Source organism: Muntiacus reevesi, chromosome 9, assembly GCF_963930625.1.
Source record: "Muntiacus reevesi chromosome 9, mMunRee1.1, whole genome shotgun sequence".
Classification (NCBI taxonomy): Eukaryota; Metazoa; Chordata; class Mammalia; order Artiodactyla; family Cervidae; genus Muntiacus; species Muntiacus reevesi.
The window spans coordinates 73,580,135-73,602,741 of NC_089257.1; the positions used below are offsets into that span (position 1 = coordinate 73,580,135).

General features: G+C 34.9%; 1 protein-coding gene and 1 pseudogene across 2 annotated transcripts in view; both read right to left on the reverse strand.

The window, feature by feature from the left end:
- CUL5 (cullin 5) overlaps positions 1–22,607 on the reverse strand; it is a 132,528-nt gene that overhangs the window by 44,242 nt on the left and 65,679 nt on the right. For both annotated transcript variants that reach the window (XM_065943898.1, XM_065943899.1), the window contains 4 exons: positions 21,134–21,275; positions 19,691–19,836; positions 19,528–19,608; positions 1,866–1,959 (listed from right to left, as the gene is read on the reverse strand). In XM_065943898.1, coding sequence (XP_065799970.1) covers positions 1,866–1,959; positions 19,528–19,608; positions 19,691–19,836; positions 21,134–21,275 — 463 coding nt within the window. The remainder of the gene's footprint in view (positions 1–1,865; positions 1,960–19,527; positions 19,609–19,690; positions 19,837–21,133; positions 21,276–22,607) is intronic.
- Positions 14,235–15,672, reverse strand: LOC136174083 (transformer-2 protein homolog beta pseudogene; annotated as a pseudogene).

The following is a 22,607-nucleotide window of genomic DNA, read 5'->3' on the forward strand; positions in this document are numbered from 1 at the left end:
ATGGAATTGGAGGAATCAACCTGCCTGACTTCAGACTATACTACAAAGCCACAGTCATCAAGACAGTATGGTACTGGCACAAAGACAGAAATACAGATCAATGGACAGAATAGAAAGCCCAGAGATAAATCCACAAACCTATGGATACCTTATCTTCGACAAAGGAGGCAAGAATATACAATGGAAAAAAGACAACCTCTTTAACAAGTGGTGCTGGGAAAACTCATCAACCACTTACTTGTAAAAGAATGAAACTAGAACATCTTCTAACACCATACACAAAAATAAATTCAAAATGGATTAAAGATCTAAATGTAAGACCAGAAGCTATAAAACTCCTAGAGGAGAACATAGGCAAAACACTCTCTGACATAAATCACAGCAAGATCCTCTATGACCCACCTCCCAGAATATTGGAAATAAAAGCAAAAATAAACAAATGGGACCTAATGAAACTTAAAAGCTTTTGCACAAAGGAACCTATAAGCAAGGTGAAGAGACAGCCTTCAGAATGGGTGAAAATAATAGCAAATGAAGAAACAAAGGATTAATCTCAAAAATATACAAGCAACTCCTGCAGCTCAATTCCAGAAAAATAAATGACCCAATCAAAATATGGGCCAAAGAACTAAACAGACATTTCTCCAAAGAAGACATACAGATGGCTAACAAACACATGAAAAGATGCTCAACATCACTCATTATCAGAGAAATGCAAATCAAAACCACAGTGAGGTACCATTACACGCCAGTCAGGATGGCTGCTATCCAAAGGTCTACAAGCAATAAATACTGGAGAGGGTGTGGAGAAAAGGGAACCCTCTTACACTGTTGGTGGGAATGCAAACTAGTACAGTCACTAGGGAGAACAGTGTGGAGATTCCTTAAAAACTGGAAATAGAACTGCCATGTGACCCAGCAATCACAGTCCTGGGCATACACACCAAGGAAACCAGATCTGAAAGAGACACGTGCACCCCAATGTTCATCACAGCACTGTTTATAATAGCCAGGACACGGAAGCAACCTAGATGCCCATCAGCAGACCAATGGATAAGGAAACTGTGGTACATATACACCATGGAATATTACTCACCCATGAAAAAAAATTCATTTGAATCAGTTCTAATGAGATGGATGAAACTGGAGCCCATTATACAGAGTGAAGTAAGCCAGAAAGATAAAGACCAACACAGTATACTAACAGATATATATGGAATTTAAAAAGATGGTAACAATAACACTATATGCAAAACAGAAAAAGAGACACAGATGTACAGAACAGACTTTTAGACTCTGTGGGAGAAGGCAAGGGTGGGATGTTCTGAGAGAACAGCACTGAAACAAGTATACTATCAAGGGTGAAACAGATCACCAGCCCAGGTTGGATGCATGAGACAAGTGCTCAGGGCTGGTGCACTGGGAAGACCCAAAGGGATGGGATGGGGAGGGAGGTGGGAGGGGGGACCGGGATGGTGAAACACATGTAAATTCATGGCTGATTCATGTCAGTGTATGGCAAAAACCACTACAATATTGTAAAGTAATTAGCATCCAACTAATAAAAATAAATGGGAAAAAAAAATAAAAGCAGTCTTACTTTTGAGAACAAACTGAAATTGACATGAGCACATACAAACATAAAGATACCCAAGGGGGAAAAAATGCTTAAAATACAAATTCATAATCTTCTTTACAGCATTTCTAACTATGCTAAATACTTTGATCCTTTTCTTTACACAGTTTTCCATAATGAAAATACATTATGTATAAATGAATGATCTAACAGTAATTTATTAAAAGTGATGTGCTTCAAAGATATCCTATTAAAAGAGTATGATAACTTTATGTAGTGTTTTACCTACTTTCAGTTTCGTTTCGCTTGATCATGCCTTGGCACTCTGCTAAGATAGTCTCTTTAAAGGATGTCACCAGGGCATTTACACAGCATTCCATGAGCTGAAATATATCAAAAATTTGTCAAGGCTATTATAAGCACAAATAAGGCACAAATATACTCCACTCCATTTTGCTGTAGAGTGCCATAAAACCACATTGTTTAACAACAGCAGAAAACTAAGTATACTGAAAGTAGATTTTACTTACCTTACTTACCTTTACTTACCTTAATTCTCTAATTAGAGAATTGATGAAGATGGATACTCTATATTAGTTTACCAAATATACTCCCCACTAAGCAAAAGCCTAGGAACTCAGGTTCTCTATAGAAATTTCAGTAAAAGTCCCCAGTGAGGGAAGGAAAAAAAATTTTAATCTACAAAATCAAATTAAAAAAAAAAAAAACTATAGTGAACTCTTATCTGGAGAGAACCTGTGTTGGAGTTAGATGCTAAAATTCTAGAAGTATGAACATTCAATTAAGCTCATAGTAGGTTTCACTGTTGTGGGTACCAAAGAAGTGTTAGGATACCAAGAAGAGAAAGCTATAACCTCTGCTTTGGAGAAGATCACTATCTTATAAAGGGCAAACTTTAATAAATAAACTCAGTTAAGTGGCAAAACACACACATACAAACAAAGGAACTACCATTTTTTTCTGGGTAGTTAAAAAGGTCTCATCCACCTGATGAAATTTAAATTGGATCTTAAAAAGTGAATGTAAGTCTTAAAATGGATTGGTTATTCTAATATGAAACTGAATATGGCAGTAAAGAGACAATAGGAGAGAAAGCTAGAAAGGTAGACTGGAGCGAGATTTCAAATAAAGATCTAAGGTTTGGGACTTTAAAGGCTGTTGTTGCTGCTTAGTTGCTAAGCTGCGTCTGACTCCTGCAACCCCTTAGACTGTAGCCCTCCAGGCGCCTCTGTCCATGGGATTTTCCAGGCAAGAATGCTGGAGTGAATTGCCATTTCCTTCTCCAGGGGATCTTTCCCACCCAAGGAATGAACCCACGTCTCCTGCACTGCCAGGCAGATTCTTCACCGCTGAGGCACCAGGGAAGCCCATTCTATAGGTACCAAAGGTTTTAAATAGAAGATAAATGTAACAACCACCTATTCCCCCACCAAGTCATTTTTAAAAGATCAGTCTGACAGCAGCAAGGTAGGCAGTACCGCGTGGAGACTGACAAACAAGGCTGCTGAAAGATTCTAAGTAAGATGGTCAGGGTCTAACGTCCTGGCTGGGCCTCAGGAAAATCTACCCCCCACTCCATCACTACTCCTCTGTGTATTTTTACTCTCCTTGCAGGTATCAAAATGAATAGGTTGTGATTACCTACACAAGGTACACTAAGGCTGATATCTCTCTTCTTAAAACAGATCAGCTATCTGTATTAAGGAAAGGGAATTGTATGTGCCTTACAAGTTCTTTGCTAAAAATTCCTGTTAGAACTGACTTAATGTTGCTAATTACTGAAGCTGAATTTAGGAATGGAGATTCATTATACCACTGTTTCTGTTTTTTAAAATGTTTAAAAAATTACTGCAATAAAAGTTTTTAGGTCCTTCTCTCTTTGAGAATTATGCTAATGACTTTAAAGTTCATGTATTTCAATTCTGTTCTAAGAAAATCAACAGATATATGAAGTGGTTGAGAAATTTCTGCCAAGGTGGGAAGCTCTGACCCAATTACTTAGTAATTTCATTCTATACTGGTTCTGGAATATGCACAACAGAACACTCCCTTCTTCAACAGAGAATAGGTAAATCTAACTATATATAACTAGTGAATAACAAAACGCAACCAGAATAAGCTCTGTTTTCTAAAATAAGCTCTATTTTCTAAAATCATCTGTTTTCTATTTCACTGAAAATTTACACTTGAACATAATCTAACTCAGGAGTAGTCCAAATTCTGCAGACTCCAAAAAATCTAGGGTTGTGTGTTTCAACCTGTTTGTTGTGAAATATTTTAATGGCTGTGACCAACTTTTCTTTTTAAAATAATATAGAACAGAACTACAACAAAAATATCAGGGTGCTTCACATACAATAACAATGAATATTATTTCACAGAATTTTGTTTCAGATATGAGTAAATAAACGAAGAACATACTGAGTTACAATAAAAAATATATTTCTTATTATGGGTTTCAGTGAGGATTAAAAGGGAGTCTAGGTGGTCCAATGGTTATGACTCAGCCATTCACTGCCAAGGGCCTGGGTTCAGTTCCTAATCAGGTAACCAAGATCCTGCAAGCCATGTGGTACAACCAAATAAATAAATAAATAAATAAAATAAAGAATAGGCTACATTGACAAGATAGCTGAATAAATTGAGTAGAATTTGGTAACTGCTTAGATGAAAGGAGTTAGGGATGTAACAGGTTACTGAGGGAAAAAAAGAAAGGTTACTGAAGCACTTTCTAGCTTGAAAGGTTACACAAATTATTACAATAACTAATATCTTTTAATGAGAATCTATGCTGTACCAAACATTGTGCGAAATCCTTTACATATATTATCTGATTAATATCAATATATCATTTAACCCATGACAGCCTTATGAAGCAGGTATTTAACATATGAGCAAATAAGCTTAGAGAGGCTAAGTTACTGTGAAATGTTATACAGTTCATAAGATCTTGAGCTGTAATATGAGGTCAGGTATCTGACTCCAAGCCTATCACTTTTGATACTATATTAAGAGAACAAGTATATACTTAGTAATGGCTATGTGCTCAGAAATTAGTTAAGTGTTATTAGAAATAGAGAAGATAAAACACGGTTTATATGCTCAATACTCTCAATACAATATAGTTGGGATTCTGCAACTATAGTATATCTAAACATGTATGTATTCTTCATACATAACAGAGGTATATGAAAAGTTCAATCACCATAAAGCAAAGAAGTGGGAATAAACAAACCATTACTACACTATAAACTTCACAAGGACAGACTGTGCTCTGTGCAGCTATATACTCATGGACTCAACACAGTGCTTGATACATAACATAAAGCAGCCTATAATCTGCTACTAAATCAAGGTGTAGAAACAACAGATACAGTGGGAATTCAAATAAAAGAAGATGGATGAAGGCTACAGTATTTGGAGAGACTACTGCAAGATGGGCTTTAAGAATTCTGAAGGGTTTGAATAGGCAGAAAAGAATAGTAAAACAATACTTAAAAGCATGAATCCAAGAAAAAAATGAACAGAATGAAGTATAGAATTGGGAATTATTTCTTAGTGGGTAGAATGACTCTTACTGGACATTATTAAGTTGGAAAAAGAACTTAGGACCAAATTATGAAGTGCCTTGAAAATAATGATATTATGATTTCTGAATAAATAAATAAATAATGAAAGTAATGCTTATAAAAGAGTAGCCTGAACTCACAAAAGAAGAAATACAAATGGTTCATAATAAGAATAAACATGCTCAGCCTCATTAGTGATTTTTCTTCTTCTTCTTTTCTTGGTCATGCCATACACCATGTGGGATTTTAATTCCCCAACCAGGGATGGAACCCATGCCCTCTGCACTGGAAGCACAGAGTCTTAACCACTGGACTGACAGGGAAGTCCCCCAGTAATTTTTAAATGCACATAAAAAAATCTTTTAATACCAGGAAATTGGTAAAATTAATAGACTGACAAAACTCAGATCAGCAAAGATAAACAAGCATACTGTTAATGGAAATAAGAATTAACAACAGTATTTCTGAAAGTCAGTTTGGTATTATACAGCAATCTGTAAAAGGTGCATGCTCTTTGCTTCAGCAATCTCATTTCCAGGAAATTCCATTCCAAGAATGCCACATGTAAGAAAGATGTATGCATAAAGATGTCAAAAATATAGAAGGATATAAGATATAAAGATATAAGCATGTAAATATATTCCAGAAAGAACTATTCATAAAATAAACTATAATAATAATGAAAATTCCCATCAGTAGAGAATTGGTTTCTATGGTGCATATATATGATGAACTACAAACAGGCATTAAAAATAATGTTATAATACAGATGTGTTTAGCGTAGCAATGTACATCATAATTTTTTTAAACTTTGGAAAAAAAGAGAAGAAAGCAAAAAGGGAATTCCCTGGCGGTCCAATAGTTAGAACTTTGCACTTTCACTCTGAGGGCCTGGGTTTGATCCCTGATTAGGGAACTAAGATTCTGCATGCTAAAAAAAAAAAAAGAAGAAGGGAAGGAAAAGAAAGGGTAAGAAAGGAGGAAAAGGAAAAAAGAAAAGGAAAGAAATGAAAAAAGGAACCTTAACCAAGCAAATATTACAAAATGATGATCGCTGTTGAATCTGCTGGCTGAGTTTGGAGGGTGGGGTTCATTCCACTATTTTCTCTACTTTTGTAAATATTTGAAAAGTTTCATAGCAAATAATTAGAAAAAAAAAAAAAGACGAATTATGGTATAGATCCCTGTGTATTGAAAAATCCTTTAGAAAACTACTTTATATAGGCAAAAAGAAGAAAGAGCAGTTGCTTATTTCCAAAAAGTCTTGTCATCACAAGAGGGCCAGATCCTTGAGGGCAAGGGCCATGTTACTGCTCTTTTGTATTTTTCTCCCCATCATTTACCAAAGTCCTACAAACAGTCAACCCTAGGTATATACTGGTTATTTGAAAAATACATCTTGAATGGAAAGGATAGTGATAAACCATCTCTCTCACCTTGTATTCCCTTTCTGTCTCCTTTTGCTAGCTTCCGTGAAGAAAAAAACTTTTTGCCATATGTCATCAATTCCTGTATTTTGCCTGAGATGAGCACAACTTCTAAATCCATAGCAATCTCCCCAGAGGTCTGCAAGGTGAAACACTTTAACTATCAATGTGCTTGATGTTTTACCTTCCTTTATAGCAAAGCTCTTCAAAGATGACGCCTGCCATAAAACACAGCAGGCACTCAGTATTTGCTGAATGAATGAATGCACAGGTCTGTGAAGATGCAAGTTTGGATAGTAGGCTAACTGACATAGCAGAGTCTTTTACAGTGGTATTCAGTTTGCACAATTAATGCTACTTCACTGAAGTTTAATGAAAGCAATAGGAACAGTTCTGATTTTTGCTATGTAATTCCATATAATTTGCTTTTCCCTGAGCTATAGAGTCATCAAATTAAAAATCATTCTAGATTATTCCACCTTAAGATTCTACTTTATCATTATCAGGTCTTTAACCATACAAAGATATCTATAATGTATTCAAGAATTCATTTATTCCATGTATGGCTAGTCTCAAAATTAACTTTTTTTTTTAAACCTTTATAACCAGTGTTAAGCTGCTTCATTCTAAACTAGTTATACAAGTAACTCTCTATAGACCAATGAAGCCAATTAGACTCACCTTGACTTTTTAAATACCACCCTTAATATATTTAAATACTTGAAGGTTAACAAGTACTTTAAAGCTAATAACTTATGACTTGTGACCTCGTTGCTAATTCAGTTTTTTACTCAATGTTTTGCATATGTAGTAAAATACTTTCTGTCTGAGAATAAGTAAGCAACCTCTGTAAATCATAGCCCTAATAGTAAAAAGTACCATGCTAGGCACAGCACTTAAATGTTTTGATATGGTAGTGCATTAAACACAAGTAGGTATTACCCCCACTTTACAATTTGAAGAAATTGATAACGGGCACACAGCTGGTAAATGACAATGGAATTAAACTCCTCACCTTCTTGCAACATGCATGCCCCTAGTCAGTATAACACACTGCCTCCCTATCAGAGCTTTGGTCACTGTGAAGAAATGAAGACTAACCATCATCATTTCACTCTCTCTTCTCCGTCATTCCATTTAATTCTAGTGTTACTTTGAAGACAAGAATCAGTTCTATCTTCTTATCCCTGCTAGCACAAGGCTTGACATAGTTCAGGTGCATAATAAATAATAAACAGATGCCTTCAGGTAAAACCAAGGTATATAAGACTATCACCTAAAATACTAATAGCCTCAGAAAAAAATTTTTTCAAGTTATTTTCTTTTATATTTTTTCTCATTTTGGGGGGTACTGATATATAAAAGGAAATACTTTATATACTTTACATAAAAGGAGAATAATCTCACTGCTACATTTGCTACAATGTAGGCAATGCCATGCGTTCGTTTAATAGTTTGTCCCAGGCCCTCTAATCTACTTAATAATCAGTAAATTTGCCATAAAATTCCTAAATTTGGAGAAAATGTAAAATGTCACAATATTAGCCACACGTTTAATCCAACAGTGTTAATTTTCTCAACTTTTTAATGCATAATAATGTGAAAATTTTTTGAAAGAATGGCAACATCAGTTTAGAGGGACTTTTTTTCTCATTCTTTTCTTACTGTTAAGTGTCACTTTTTGTGGTCAATAGCGCCTTTTTAAGCAGCAGAGTTCTGAAGCCTTTTACCCGGTTTTGCTCATCTGCCACAGGCCCATCCAATGATAATCAATCTTACCAGAACTGTGTGTATAATTGGATCTAGGTGGGACTAAGTTGCTCTCCTATAAGTAAAAGTTGAAGTAGGCTTATCAGACATCTAAGACAATGCAGCTGCTCAGAACTCTTGGCCTAACTTACTTTCCAGGTTCTCCACTGAACTGCAAGTAACTAAAGTTACTAAATGGGTTATCTTCTAGATGAGTCAAGTATCACTATATAATACCTATTACAAACACAAATATACTGATGACTCAAGCATGCTTGCAGCATGTGTACAAAGACACACTTATACACACAGCATATGATCCAAGTTTGGGCATGCAATCCAAACTAGGACAATTAGAGTGAGGCTAATTAAAACCAGTGGGGCAAGACTCCTCTCAGGTCACAAACCAGAGGGACAAACTGGCAGCATTCATGACCCCAACTTCAATTCAACACAGGTGCATTGGTGACTCAAATAATATGAGCACTATTACTATAGATGAAATAAATATCCAACAGTGAAAAAAATTTAAGATTTCAAACAAAAAAAATATCACCATTCTTTAAGTTACAAAATAATATCACACCTAGAAAATGAAGTGTATTACTAGTATCATGCGAAAGTGTTTTGGTTTATAACTAAAATTAAATTCTAGATTCAAGTAAGTATAAAGATTTTCTCTTACATGAGTGGCCAGTGGGACCACTGAACATTAAAATGTCTCTACAAATTCACACTCGCTGGAGGTAGATACTACCTTCACTGAAAACTTTTAGACTAGAGATTTCAGTTCAAAATATCTAAAACAACTATTTAAACAATTCACAGCATAAGTCACTTTTCTTTGATTCATCTATTAGAATCTGCTATACTGACAACAAGGAGGCTAAAATGAAAGTTACATTAGGATAAATCTATAAGGGGATCCTAAAAATATTTTTGTGATTATGTACTAAACCTAAAATTTAAACATTTTACATATAAAAACTGTTAAGAGAAAAATCTTGAGATTAACTTTTATTGGCTTATACACGTCAAAATCCCTTTGGGATATAAATTTTTATCCATAAAAATGGGACTTTGTGTTCTTTCCTAAAATGAAATGGTATAATGTTAGAAACCCTGTTAATTTGATTTCCTGATTAGTTCAGTGGAGGAGAATGCCATATGATCATCTCCATTGATGCTTCCCAAATAAAAACAAAGGCATTCTTCATAATATCCTTTTTTAACATTTTACTTTCATTTAGCACATAAAAGTAAAAATAACAGAGCATGTCCAAACATACATCACCCCGTTTCCTATAATGGTAACTTTTTACATAGCTATAGCACAACTATCAAAACCAGGAAAATAGTACTGACTTACTACTATGAATTAACTACAGACCTTATTAGAAACTCATCAGTTTTTCCACTAATGTCTCTTTCCTGTTCCAGGATCTTATCTACAAGCCCAAGCTGTTTTTGGTTGTTAGTTTTCCTAGTCTCCTTCAATCTGTGACAATTCCTTGGTCTGTGCATGTGATTGTGTGTACTACGATCTTGATACTTTCAAAGAATAGTAGCCAGTTATTTGTAGACTGCCCCTCAAACAGGGATTGTCTAGAATTTTTTCATTTAAGTTATTCAGTTATTCATTTTTGAAAAGAATTCCACAGAAATTATTTTTGTACTCTTCTTAAATGTATATCAAGGGGTACATAGTATCACTATGTCCTATTACTTGTGATGCTAATCTTGATCACTTGATTTAGATAGTGTTTTGGGGGTTTCTCCATCTTGAGTAAGTGAAAGTCGCTCAGTCATGTCCAATTCATTGTGACCCCATGGACACCAGGCTCCTCTGTCCATGGGATTTCCAGGCAAGAATACTGGAATGGATAAGTCATTCCCTTCTCTAGGAGATCTTCCTGACCCAGGGATCGAACCCAGGTCTCCTGCATTGCAGGCATATTTTTTCTGTCTAAGCCACCAGGGAAGCCCATCATAGTAACTATTTTTCCCTTACCAAACACTTAATACTCTCTAAGCCCATCCATGTTGCTGCAAATAGCAATATTTTGTCCTTTATGGCTGAGCAATATTCCACTGTGTGTGTGTGTGTATGTGCAGACACACACACCCTCCCTCCCATATCTTCTTAATCCAGTCACCTGTTGATGGGTACCTGGATGGCTTCCATGTCTTGGCTATTGTAAATAATGCTACAAAGAACACTGGGATGCATGTATGTCTTCTCCAGACATATGCTCAGGGGCGGAGCTACTAGATGGTGCTGTGACTTCAGTTTTTAAGGAACCTCCATGTGTTCTGCATGGTGACTGCACTAATTTGCATTCTCACCAACAGTGTACAAGAGTATCTCTTTCTACACATACTCGCCAACATGTGTGATCTGTAAACTTTCTGATGATAGCCATTTTTATAGGTGTGAGGTGGTACATCACTGTAATTTTGATTTGCATTTCTCTAATAATTAGATAGGTTGAACATCTTTTTGTGTGCCTTTCAGCCATCTGTATGTCTTCTTTGCAGAAATGTCTATTCATGTGTTCTGCCCATTTTTTTGATTTGGTAGTTTTTCTGATATTGAGTTGTTTGAGTTGTTCCGACATTGCAGATATTACATTCTCGGCTGCATCATTTGCAAATATTTTCTCCCAGGTTGCTTTTGTTCTGTTGATGGCTTCCTTTGCTGTACAAAATATTTTAAGTTTGATTAGGCCTTATTTGTTTATTTTTGCTTTCATTTCTTTTGTCTTTGGAGACTGATCCAAGAAAATACTGCTACGATTTATGACAAAAATGTCTTGACTATATTCTCTTCTAAGAGTTTTACGGTTTCAGGTATTACATTTATATTTTAAAATGACTTTGAGTTTTTTGTATGTGGTGTGAGGGAATGTTCTAATCTCATTGGTTTAACATGGTAACATAATTTCACCAGACATCACTTGCTAAAGAGACTGTCAGACTGCTTTGGAAATCCAGGGTCTTTTGCAATTCCATATAAGTTTTAGGATTACTTACTCTAATTTTGAGAAAAATGTCATGGGTATTTTGATAGGGATCACACAGATTTCTTTGGGTAGCATGGCCATTTTCATAATATTAATTCTTCCAACCCAAGCCAGCACGGGATAAATCTTTCCATTTCCTTGAATCATCTTCAAATTCCTTTACCAACGGCTTATAGTTTTCAGAGTATATGTCTTTCACTTACTTGGTTACGTTTATTCCTAATAATTAAAACTTTGATAATTTCATTTTTTTTTTTTACTTTCTCTTTCTGATATTTCATTATTACTGTATGGAAAGGAACAGATTTCTATACATTAACCTTGTATTCTGCAACCTTGCTGAATTCATTTCTTTGTTCTAATAGTTTTGGGGTAGAGACATTAGGGTTCTCCATATCAAGTATCATGTTATATACAAATAGTGACAGTTTTACCTCTTCCCTTCAATTAGAATATCTTGTTTTTTTCTTGTCTTACTGCTGTGGCTAGGACTTTCAATACCACATCAAAGAGAAACAACTAGAATGGCCATCCTTATCTTGTTCCTAAATTTAATGGGAAGGTTTTCAGCTTTAACCATGAATTATTATGGTGTCTGCGGGTTTACTGTACATGGCATTTGTTATGCTCCCTCTATACTCACTTTGGTAAGAGTTTTTACCACGAACAAATGTTCATTTTTTTCAAATGTCTTCTCTGTATCTATGGAGATAATACTGTGATTTTCATCTTTCCTTTCTTTAATGTGGTGTATCACATTGATTTGCATACACTGAACCATCACTGTGATCCTGGAATAAATCCAACTTGATCATGGTATATGATCCTTTTTATGAATTATTGTATTTGGCTTACTAATATTTTGCTGAGGATTTCTGCATTTGTATTCATCAAAGACACTGGCCTATAATTTTCTTTTCTTGAAATGTCTTTGCTATGAGGACTCACAGAATGAATGTGGGAGTAATACCTCCTATTCAACTTATTTTATTTTTATTTCCATGGTTTTAGCTATTCTTTCTCCTCTTTTATTATTTTATTTGGGCCCTATCTCTTTTCTTCTTTGTGAACATGGTTAAAGATTTATCACTTATGCCTATCTTTTCAAAAAACTAGATCTTGGATTCAATGATCTTTTCTTTTGACTTTTTTGATCTTGTTTATTTCCTCTATGATCTTTATTATTATATTTCCTTCCTTCTTTTGACTTTTGACTTTGTTCTTTATTTCTTTTAGGTGGTGGGTTAGGCTGTTTGAAATTTTTCTTATTTCTTGAGGAAGCCTTTAATTGCCATCGACTTCCCTCTTAGAACTGCTTTTGCCGCATCCCACAGATTCTGGAAAATTGTGTTTCCATTTTCATTTGTCTAGAGGTATTTTATGATTTCCTCTTTGATTTTCATCATTTACTCTTCTGATGTTTTAGGAGCATGCTGTTTATTCTTCACATCTGTTATTTTCCCATTTTTCTTTCTATAGTTATACTAGTTACACACTATTATCATCAAAAAAAAAAAAAACCTCTTGATATAATTTCTATCCTTTCAAATTAAGGTTTGTCTTGTGACCTAGTATGTGATCTGTCCTAGAGAACATTCCATGTGCACTTTAAAAAAATGTATTCTGCTCCCCGCCCCCCCAGCCACCATGGAATGTCCTATAGATAACAAATCCAACTCATCTATTCTTTTTCAGGATCTCTGTTGCCTTACTGATTTTCTGTCTGGATGACATATCCACCCATGTCAGTGGGGTGTTAAAGTCTCCTACTATTACTATATTATTGCCAATTTCTCCCTATGTATCTGTTGTTATTTGCTTTATATATAGATGTTCCTGGATTGGGTGCATATATGTTAACAAGTACAATATCCTCTTCTTGTATCATACCTTTTATCATTATATAATGCCTGTCTCTGTCTTTCATCATGGCCCTTGGTATAAAGTTTATTTTTTCTGAAATGAGTATTGCTACTCTTGCTTTCTTGTCATTTCTGTTTGCATGAAATACTTTACCCAACCCCTCACTTTCAGTTCCCTTTTAAAAGGAGTCCTTTAAAAGGGAGTCTTTTAAGGCAGCATATTGATGGGTCTTGTTTTTATCCAATCAGCCTCCTATGTCTTTTGATCAGAGCATTTAGTCCACTGACATATAAAGTAATTATTGATATGCACACACTTATTGGGGCTTCCCTAGTGGCTCATATGGTAAAGAATCTGCCTGTAATGCAGGAGACCCGGATTCAACCCTGAGGTCGGGAAGATCCCATGCAGAAGGGAATGGCTACCCATTCCAGTCATCTTACCTGGAGAATTCCACAGACAGAGGAGCCTGGAAGGATATACAGTCCATGGGGCTGCAAAGAGTCAGACGTGACTAGAGTGACTAACACTTTCATGTACTTACTGACCTTTTATTACCTGTTTTTCAGTTGTTTTTGTAGTTCTTCTCTGTTCACGCTTTTGTTTCTTTCATTGTAATGCCACACCACTTAACTGCAGAGAATTTATGTTTTAATGTCTGATAGTGCTAGTTCTCTTCAAAGTTTTCCTTTCTCAGTGTTTTCCTGGCGATTCTTATGTGTTTATTTTTCCATGTGAATTTTCTTATCTTGTCTAATTTCATGAAATAGTTGTGGCATTCTACTGGAATTACAGGAAATATATAAATTACTTTAAGAAAGAACTGACATCTATATCATTTTGAGTAACAGAATTTAAGAATAAGAGGTATCTTTCCATTTGTTCAAATCTATTTTTGTGTCTTTGGAGTGTCTTAAGCTTTTCTTCTTACAGGTTTCACAAATTTACTAAATTTTTCACAAGTATTTAATTTTCTTTGTTGTTGCTGTAAGGTTTGTCCTAATGTTATAGCCTCTGTTTATTATTTGTGTATATGAAGACTGATATTTGTATGTTAATTTTTTTTTTTTTAAGTAAAAACCAAACTTTATTGTTGCTTTTTGCCATTTGGTAGCATTTTACACACAGGCTTCGATCTTCAGAATATCCTGGATTCAGTAGAAAAACCATTTAAATGAAGTTTTGTACAACAGAATCTTCTCAGCAGTCAAAATTTTAGACTGTAAAAAAATACATGCAAAACATGCTTTTCTGAAAACACTTAACTGTGAACAAAGCACCGAACTACACAAATGCGGAATGAAAACAGCATTTCAACTCCACCAAAAGTAGTCATCAAAAAAGGTGTAAAAGTCACCTAACTTCACTAGGCACTGTTCACTTTTTAAACAGGAGACAATAAAAAATACTGTCCACAAACAATATCCCAAGTCTAGAGCAGGTTTCAGAAAGTCTTCAACTTCATGCTTTAATAGCCACGAGGTGAGTATGATTGAGATCTGGAACGTGATCTGTATCCTCCACGACTACAGTAGGGAGAAGGTCCATCTTCTGTATATTTGATCCCTGTCTTGAGCAGCTCTCAACCTCCTCCTCCTCCACCTCCATCTCTGTACGATCTGCTGTAATAGTCCCAATCATCATAGCCTCCATCATATCCTCTGTCATAGTAATCTCCACAGGCATGAGCTGCCATAGGTAGGTCTCCCCATGTAAATTCCTGGTGTTGGAGTATGTGGTCTTTTCGTTATGGAGAAGTCAACTCTGATCCTACGTCCATCAAGCTCCATTCCATTGGCATGCTCTTTTGCTTCCTTGGCATCGTCTACATTTTCAAAGTATACAAAGGCAAATCCTCTTCAACGTCTAGACTGCTGGCCATATACAATAGATACATCAGCAATTGGGCCATATTTAGAGAACACTTCTCTTAGATCTCTTTCTGTAGTGTACAAGCTCAATCCAAATACTCCAAGACAACAGTTGGGATCAGGATTTGCCCGATTCCCAACATGACGCCGGCGAGTAGACATGGGAGAATGACTGTGGCTATGCCGTCTTCGATAATCTCTGCCGTAAGATCTGCTAGGAGATCGTCTATGGGACCGGGACCGTGATCGTGACCTTGTATAATGACTCCGAAAACTTCTTCTGGATCTAGACCTAGATTTAGATCTGGACCTGGACTTTGATCTGGAACGCCTGTAATCTTCCTTGGAGAGAGACCTTGCAGGGGTATGCCTTGCAGATTTCCCAGATCCATGAGCACTTCCACTTCTGGAAGCAGAACGGGATTCCCGCTCACCGTAGTTCTGCTGCCACTGTCGCTCATGACTTCCACTGCTGTCACCGCTCGATGTGCTTCAATTGAAGCTGCCAACCTCTCGCGACTTCAGTGTAGAGGCTTCGTGGCAGCCTCGCACTACACACCGGTTCTCGATCCACTGAGAGCCGAAACACTCCGCGCAGCCTCCGCTTGGGCTCTAAGTCTCTGTATGTTAATTTTATATCACTTTCCTGAATTACTTTACAATTTGAGTTAGTTTTATAATCAACTGAAGTTTTTCCAAAGTACTATCGTATCATCTCCAAAGTAACACAGTTTTCCTTCTGGCTTACCAATTCTTTTGCCTCTAATTGATTTCTGTAATTTAACTGCATGGGCTAATACTTCTAAGGCAATGTTAAACAGCAATAGAAATAATGGATACAGTTGCCTTGTTCATGATCTTCATGGAAATGCCTCTTATGATTCTCTATAAAACAAGATACTGGCTTCAGTGCTAAGGTAGATATATTCCTGATAATATTCTTAATAAAATAAAAATAAACTGAATACTTTATTAGCATCATAAAATGCATACATCATGCCAAAAAGCAGTATCATGCTTAATGATAGAAGCACGCCTATCAAAGACTGAAAGACAAAGATCCCAATATTATTAACATTTTTCTAAAATAAACCATTAGCAGATTTAATCCACTGAAGGAAAAATGAGATATTTATATTAGAAAGATACAATCATATGCTTGGAATACCCCAAAGAACAAAATAAAACTCTTATAAACAAGGAAAGAATTCAATAAACTGCTAAGCACTATATGAAGATTACTTGAAATGTGTATTTGGTCTTTATTAGGCCTGGCCTCATAACTGGGTACTACTTAGGTAAGACGTGCTCTATTACATAGAATACTAGTTCAGAAATTTGTTTTCTTGCATATACTGGAAAGTAATCAGGTTTTGAAGATTAAGTCTTACAACTTTCAAACAAGGTAACTGATACAATAATTTCCTAATTTTTAGAGAAAACACAAATGTCAAAAATGTACATACTTTAAAATTAAACTTTGGTATACACTGTTGTGTATGCATCATGCATATGTGTATCCCCATATGAACTGATAGGCAATTGTCCTCCACTAGTTTTTTTTAATTTATTTTTTATTTAATTAATTTATTTATTTTTTGGTCCTCCACTAGTAAGAATAGCCTAACTGGTAAGTATTGATTAAAACCAGTATCAATAAAGCATTAAGTTATAGCATATCATTTTCTGGTGGTTGTTAATTCCTCTAAAACAAGAGTTTAGGGTAGTAAATTTGGTCTGAGTAATCTTCAGGGATGGCAGTAATTCTTTTCTTAGTAACTATTCAAATAACACTGTTCATACTTTGTGGAATTTTAAATTAGAACCCAGGACTTGGTGATTTTTTGGTTTACTGTTCCTTCTATTACAACTTATTAACACATCATTTCTCCTTGGAAACAGAAACTGTAAATTAACAAATATATAACAAATATTATGTATGTAGTATAACAGCCTTAGCTCAATGAGATATATAATCATGTATCTGCATTAAGCCTTAAATTCCCAATGTTATAGTTAAGTCCACAGTTTTCATGCTTAATGTCTTCTCTGCACCAAATTTTGCTGTACAAACTATATAGTGGTCACTGATTAATATTAATCTATGTTCTTAAAAGTTAGAAAAGTGACAATCTTTGGGAAAAAATGATGGTACTAATAATTTGGAGGAGCATGATGGAAGGCTCTTAATTGCTGATAATTCTTGTTCTGGTGACTTCACAGGTACATTCACTTTGTGATAATTCACTTATTAACTTGAGACTTTTGTACACTTTTCTGTATATATGCTATATTTCAATCAAAATAGCTAATTTATAAAAATAAACAGAAAATAAAAACAAACTATACAGACTTCTCATCTCCCCAGTAAAGCACCATTTCTTTGCAATCATATTATGTTGCACTTAGGGTCTTTCTTGAAACAAAATAAAAACTTATCTTTAAACTCTAGAATCATTCAGTGTGATAAGATGTTCATACTACTTGAATTTCTTCAAAGAGCAAGTTCACATCTTCTATTTCAAGTTTTCCCCCAAAACATATACATGTGTATTTTGAAGTCGAGAGGGAGACTTAACTGTTCTATATAAGCTTTCATGTGTATTTGTTTATCTCTACCTTTCTTTTTTTCTTCCTCTCTCTTATTCACCCTATTAGTTGGACCTCTATAGTTGAATTTCTGTTAAGCTTACTATAAATATGATACAACTAAGATTTACAAACTATAGTATAAGAACAGTTCTACCTTAGAAAATTACAACATCCCCATTAAATGACATATGCAGACCAATCAACCCAAAATATTCAAGTCCCTCTAACTAAACTCATCTTTCTCCCTCACTACCAAGATATATTATTATACCAAGTGTCTCTGCAGCAGTACAATTCTCCTAAGCTAAATCCTCAGAAACACTGTTGACTTTCACTATGTCATCCCCATTCATAAGACATAATGTTCCACCTCTGGGAAGTCTGTTTCTACCCTCTTTCTTTCCATTCCTATTCCATTTCTACTGCTATAACCCTATTTGGTACTCCAAATACCCTGCTTGAATTATTGCAAAAACCTCCCACTTCTAACCCAAGCTATTACCCACTCCAATTAATCTTCCATACTATCACTAGATTAATCTTTCTGAGGGATAATGTTGAACATGGCATACTTGTTTTAAAAATATTCAGTGGGCTTCCCTATCTTCTGAATGAATCTCAAGTGAAAGTCACTCAGTCATGTCTGACTCTGCAACCCCATGGAAATCTCCAGGCCAGAATACTGGAGTGGGTAGCCTATTCCTTCTCCAGCAGATCTTCCCAACCTGGGAATCAAACCAAGGCCTCCTGCATTGCAGGCGGATTCTTTACCAGCTGAGCTACCAGGAGCTACCAAGACTGGTTTTAAATCTCTACAGAGAACCTCTAAAAACAACCATTACATTTGCTCCCTTTTCTACCAGTATCAGAGTTATTTGAAAGAGGAAATGTACTGCACATAATAAAAAGCAAAACAAAAAAACAAGAGAAAAAAGGTCCAACTCAGTCCAATTACTGAACAAATAAACATCACTATCACTCAAAATGGAAGAAACCAAAGAAAAATCCGAGGTAAGAAAAAGGAAATCCCAACCATAGTTGAAAAGTCTGGTTGTAAGCAAACTTGAATGTTACATCTTTGAATGTAAAGCTAAATTTAGTTTGTAGGCCCCAAAGACTGAAAGGAACTGGAGGAAATATTACTTCTACATTAAATTTAATTCTTAAATTCCTTAACAAAGCGCACAGTCACCCTCCCTGTAAAAGAAAACACCAGAATATACACTGCAGCATGGCAGCTACCTCTGGTCATTTTTTTAAAATGAGGAACTTACAACATAAAACAAAAACTATATAAAAGATTGATGTTCTCTTATCAAATAATTAATATTTTATTTCATACAAGAGAAGTATGAAAACACCTTCCCATAGTAAAAAGAAATATCCCCTTGTAGTAATGATTTGGTGCTCACTCATTTGATGTTCGCAGCCACTATTTTATAGAATGTAATTACCATGAATAGTGAGAACCAACTGTATCTCTCAGGAGCATATTTTACTTGCCACCTGAAAATCCATAATATGCTTAACTTTAAGTATGCACAAAACATAATAAAAGATGACTGATTAAAAACTAAGTAAACATAGAAAAGTCTAGAGCAGGGACGGCAGACAGATTTTATCTTGCACATCACCTCTGTGGAAAAACAATGAGTTCTGAATAAGGTGCCTTCTGAAGCTGTGCTTTGGCTCACCAGGAAAGAATACTATCAATGAGTAATACTGGTCATAGAATTGAGAAATGATAAATAATGTTACTTGCATCATGTATTTGCCACCCTTGTGCTACTGAAATTCAAATAATCTCAAAAAACAAACAACTACAAAATTACTTACTGCTTCAACAGAGTTACATTCTCGTCTTGTTTCTAAATAACGTAGGGCTCGTTTTTCTTCTTCTTTTAATTTAGCATCTGCCTGTCCAGAAGCAAAATAGCAATCATTTTAAGAACATCAAGAAAACAGCTCAAATGATCACATATACTAGGTTCTGACTTACATATTTCATATAATTCTGTACACCATTTTGTTGTAAATACGAGGGTGCCTGTGTTCTATAAAATCTCTCTGTTGAATCCAAGTATGCCTTCTCAAAATTGTCCCTATAAATTTGGAGCTTATCCTCTGGATTAGAACAAAGGTTAACTGAAAAACAGAAAATAAAATTTTACTCTAATTATGATTCAAATCAGTATTTTGAGTACAATAAATAAAAAACAAATATTGAGGAGTCATGTTCAAGGGACTGTGACAATGCCCATAAGAACATACAGTCATATAAGACAAAATCCTTCTCTATAAAAAATTTGAAAAGGTAACAACACAAAGGAGTAAAGTGACATATAATACAGAAAATGTGAACTGTTTTATTTTTGAATAGGAACGAGACTGATGAATAACTGGATGATCAAGAAACCATTCACAGAAAAGATAGGATTTGAATTCAGCCTTTCAGAACAAATTACACTGGTTAGTAAATACTCAGAAGTAGAACAATACAAGATTAAATAAAGATACAACAATGAGGTTGTCTGAATGGACTGTAAGGTTAATAGAATATAAGGCAGAATGGCAAGCTGGAAATGGTTATGGAGAACCTCAACTCTCCGGCTAAGTAACCTAAATTTAGCATGCCATACCACTAAATGGATAAGAATACCAATACAACAGTACTTAAAAATTCATCTTGTGAAAGTATATGGGTTAAATGATAGCAACAGTATCACTATAAGAAGACTGTTTCAAAAGGCTAGAAGTAGAAATTAAAGAAGTCTAAACTGGTGGCAACTGAAATAAAAAGGAAGAAATTTCAGGGACATGACTAAAGAAAATCTAGACTTTATATCTGAAGAAATACAAGGGCAACACAGAAAGCAAGTCAAAGATAACCAAAGGTTCATTAATATAAAATCTTCTTACTGACAACTATTTTGTGTCAGACATTCTATGATCAGTAAAGACACAGTGTCAAGAACACAGTTAAAAATGCTAAAGCATTATGACAGGAAAGCACAGGTACTATGAAGCACCTAACCTAGTCTGGGAATTAGGAAAGACCTCCATGAGGAAACAGAGGATTTGACTAAATGAATAAGGAAAGTCTGGAAAGGAATGTACACACATGAAATTAACTGATGCCCTAAGTTAAAAAAATGGTTACCTTTTAAAAGCTAGAGTTTCAAGACTATGCTTCTCTAATTCACGTAGCTAAAAAGATTTACTAGCTAAGAGAAGAGTGAAATGGAGAAAATAAATATTAACTACATGAATACGAATTTTTACAGGTTTCACTAAAGCAGAATATCTTTTCTGTACTCTTAAAGCACAGGGCACTAAAAGCAGATGTCACTATATGCTAACAAACATAACTGTGATAGTACTATTCTATAATTGTCTTAGAATTTCCATGAAAAGGATATTTGATCATAAGTTCAAAACATACCATAGGATTCTCTTACTCCAATGACAAGCTGAGAATCAAAAGCTTCTCCTAATCTTTCAGCATGGACCAGCTTCATTGCACTATCTTGAAGTCTGCTTTTTATATTTGAAAAGATTGATTCATTCCATGTATCAAGCATGAGCTAGGAAAAAAAGAACAAAATAGGTAACCATTCCAATTATTAATATACCAAGTTCCATACATACACACAAAAATTTTAAGTACAAATGCTAAAAAAGGAAAGCAAATTCTTAGTCCTATATTCACTTGAATACTATAGGAAACCAGTATATTTAAATTTGGTAAATATCATCTGGTAAACAACAGCAAAGAACAACTGTTTGTTAGAGTCAAACACAACTGGATTTTAATTCCAGATGTTACTTATATATCTGCTTTCTCAACTGGAAAATAGTGAAAATAACAGTACAAATTTCAAGTGGTTGTTGCAAAATTAAACATGGCAATACATGGAAAATGTTATTTTCTCTATATAGTTCGAAGGTTGACTTTCAGAAATAATGATATGTGTTTGGGACGTTCATATGCATATCTGTATAAATATATGATAAATGGGAAAAGGATAAATTGAAAATATGTTTGATAATAAATCTCAAAAGAATATACAAATTCACCTTGTAAATTTTCTATTTATGGACAGAGCACATACATATTCATGAATATGCTGTCAGCATTAGCACAAACTTTAAGACTGGGAAAAGGCAACAAAGTATAGGCCATTATTTGAATGCCTATGTTGGTTGCTATAACCAGTGAGTTGTTCAAAGTTCAAATGGAATTTTTTACTTTTAAAATCTGTGGTTCCATTTGATTCTCAAAAGTAGAAATACATATGTATTAAATACATATAGTCCAAAAGTCTGTTCTGTACATCTGTGTCTCTTTTTCTGTTTTGCATAAAGGGTTATCATTACCATCTTTCTAAATTCCATATGTATGTGTTAGTATACTATATTGGTCTTTATCTTTCTGGCTTACTTCACTCTGTATAATGGGCTCCAGTTTCATCCATCTCATTAGAACTGATTCAAATGAATTCTTTTTAATGGCTGTGGGAGAAGGTGAGGGTGGGATGTTTCGAGAGAACAGCCTCGAAACATGTATATTATCTAGGGTGAAACAGATCACCAGCCCAGGTGGGATGCATGAGACAAGTGCTCGGGCTTGGTGCACTGGGAAGACCCAGAGGGATCAGGTGGAGAGGAAGGTGGGAGGGGGGATCAGGATGGAGAATACATGTAAATCCATGGCTGATTCATGTCAATGTATGACAAAAACCACTACAATATTGTGAAGTAATTAGCCTCCAACTAATAAAAATAAATGGAAAAAAAATAAGTAAATAAATAAATACATATAAAAAACAACGACAACAAAGTTAGGTTGTAACTGATTGTAGAACTGAAAGGGAAATCTGGGGTTCTTCAATTTCAGAGCTAAGTTCTTTCTATTA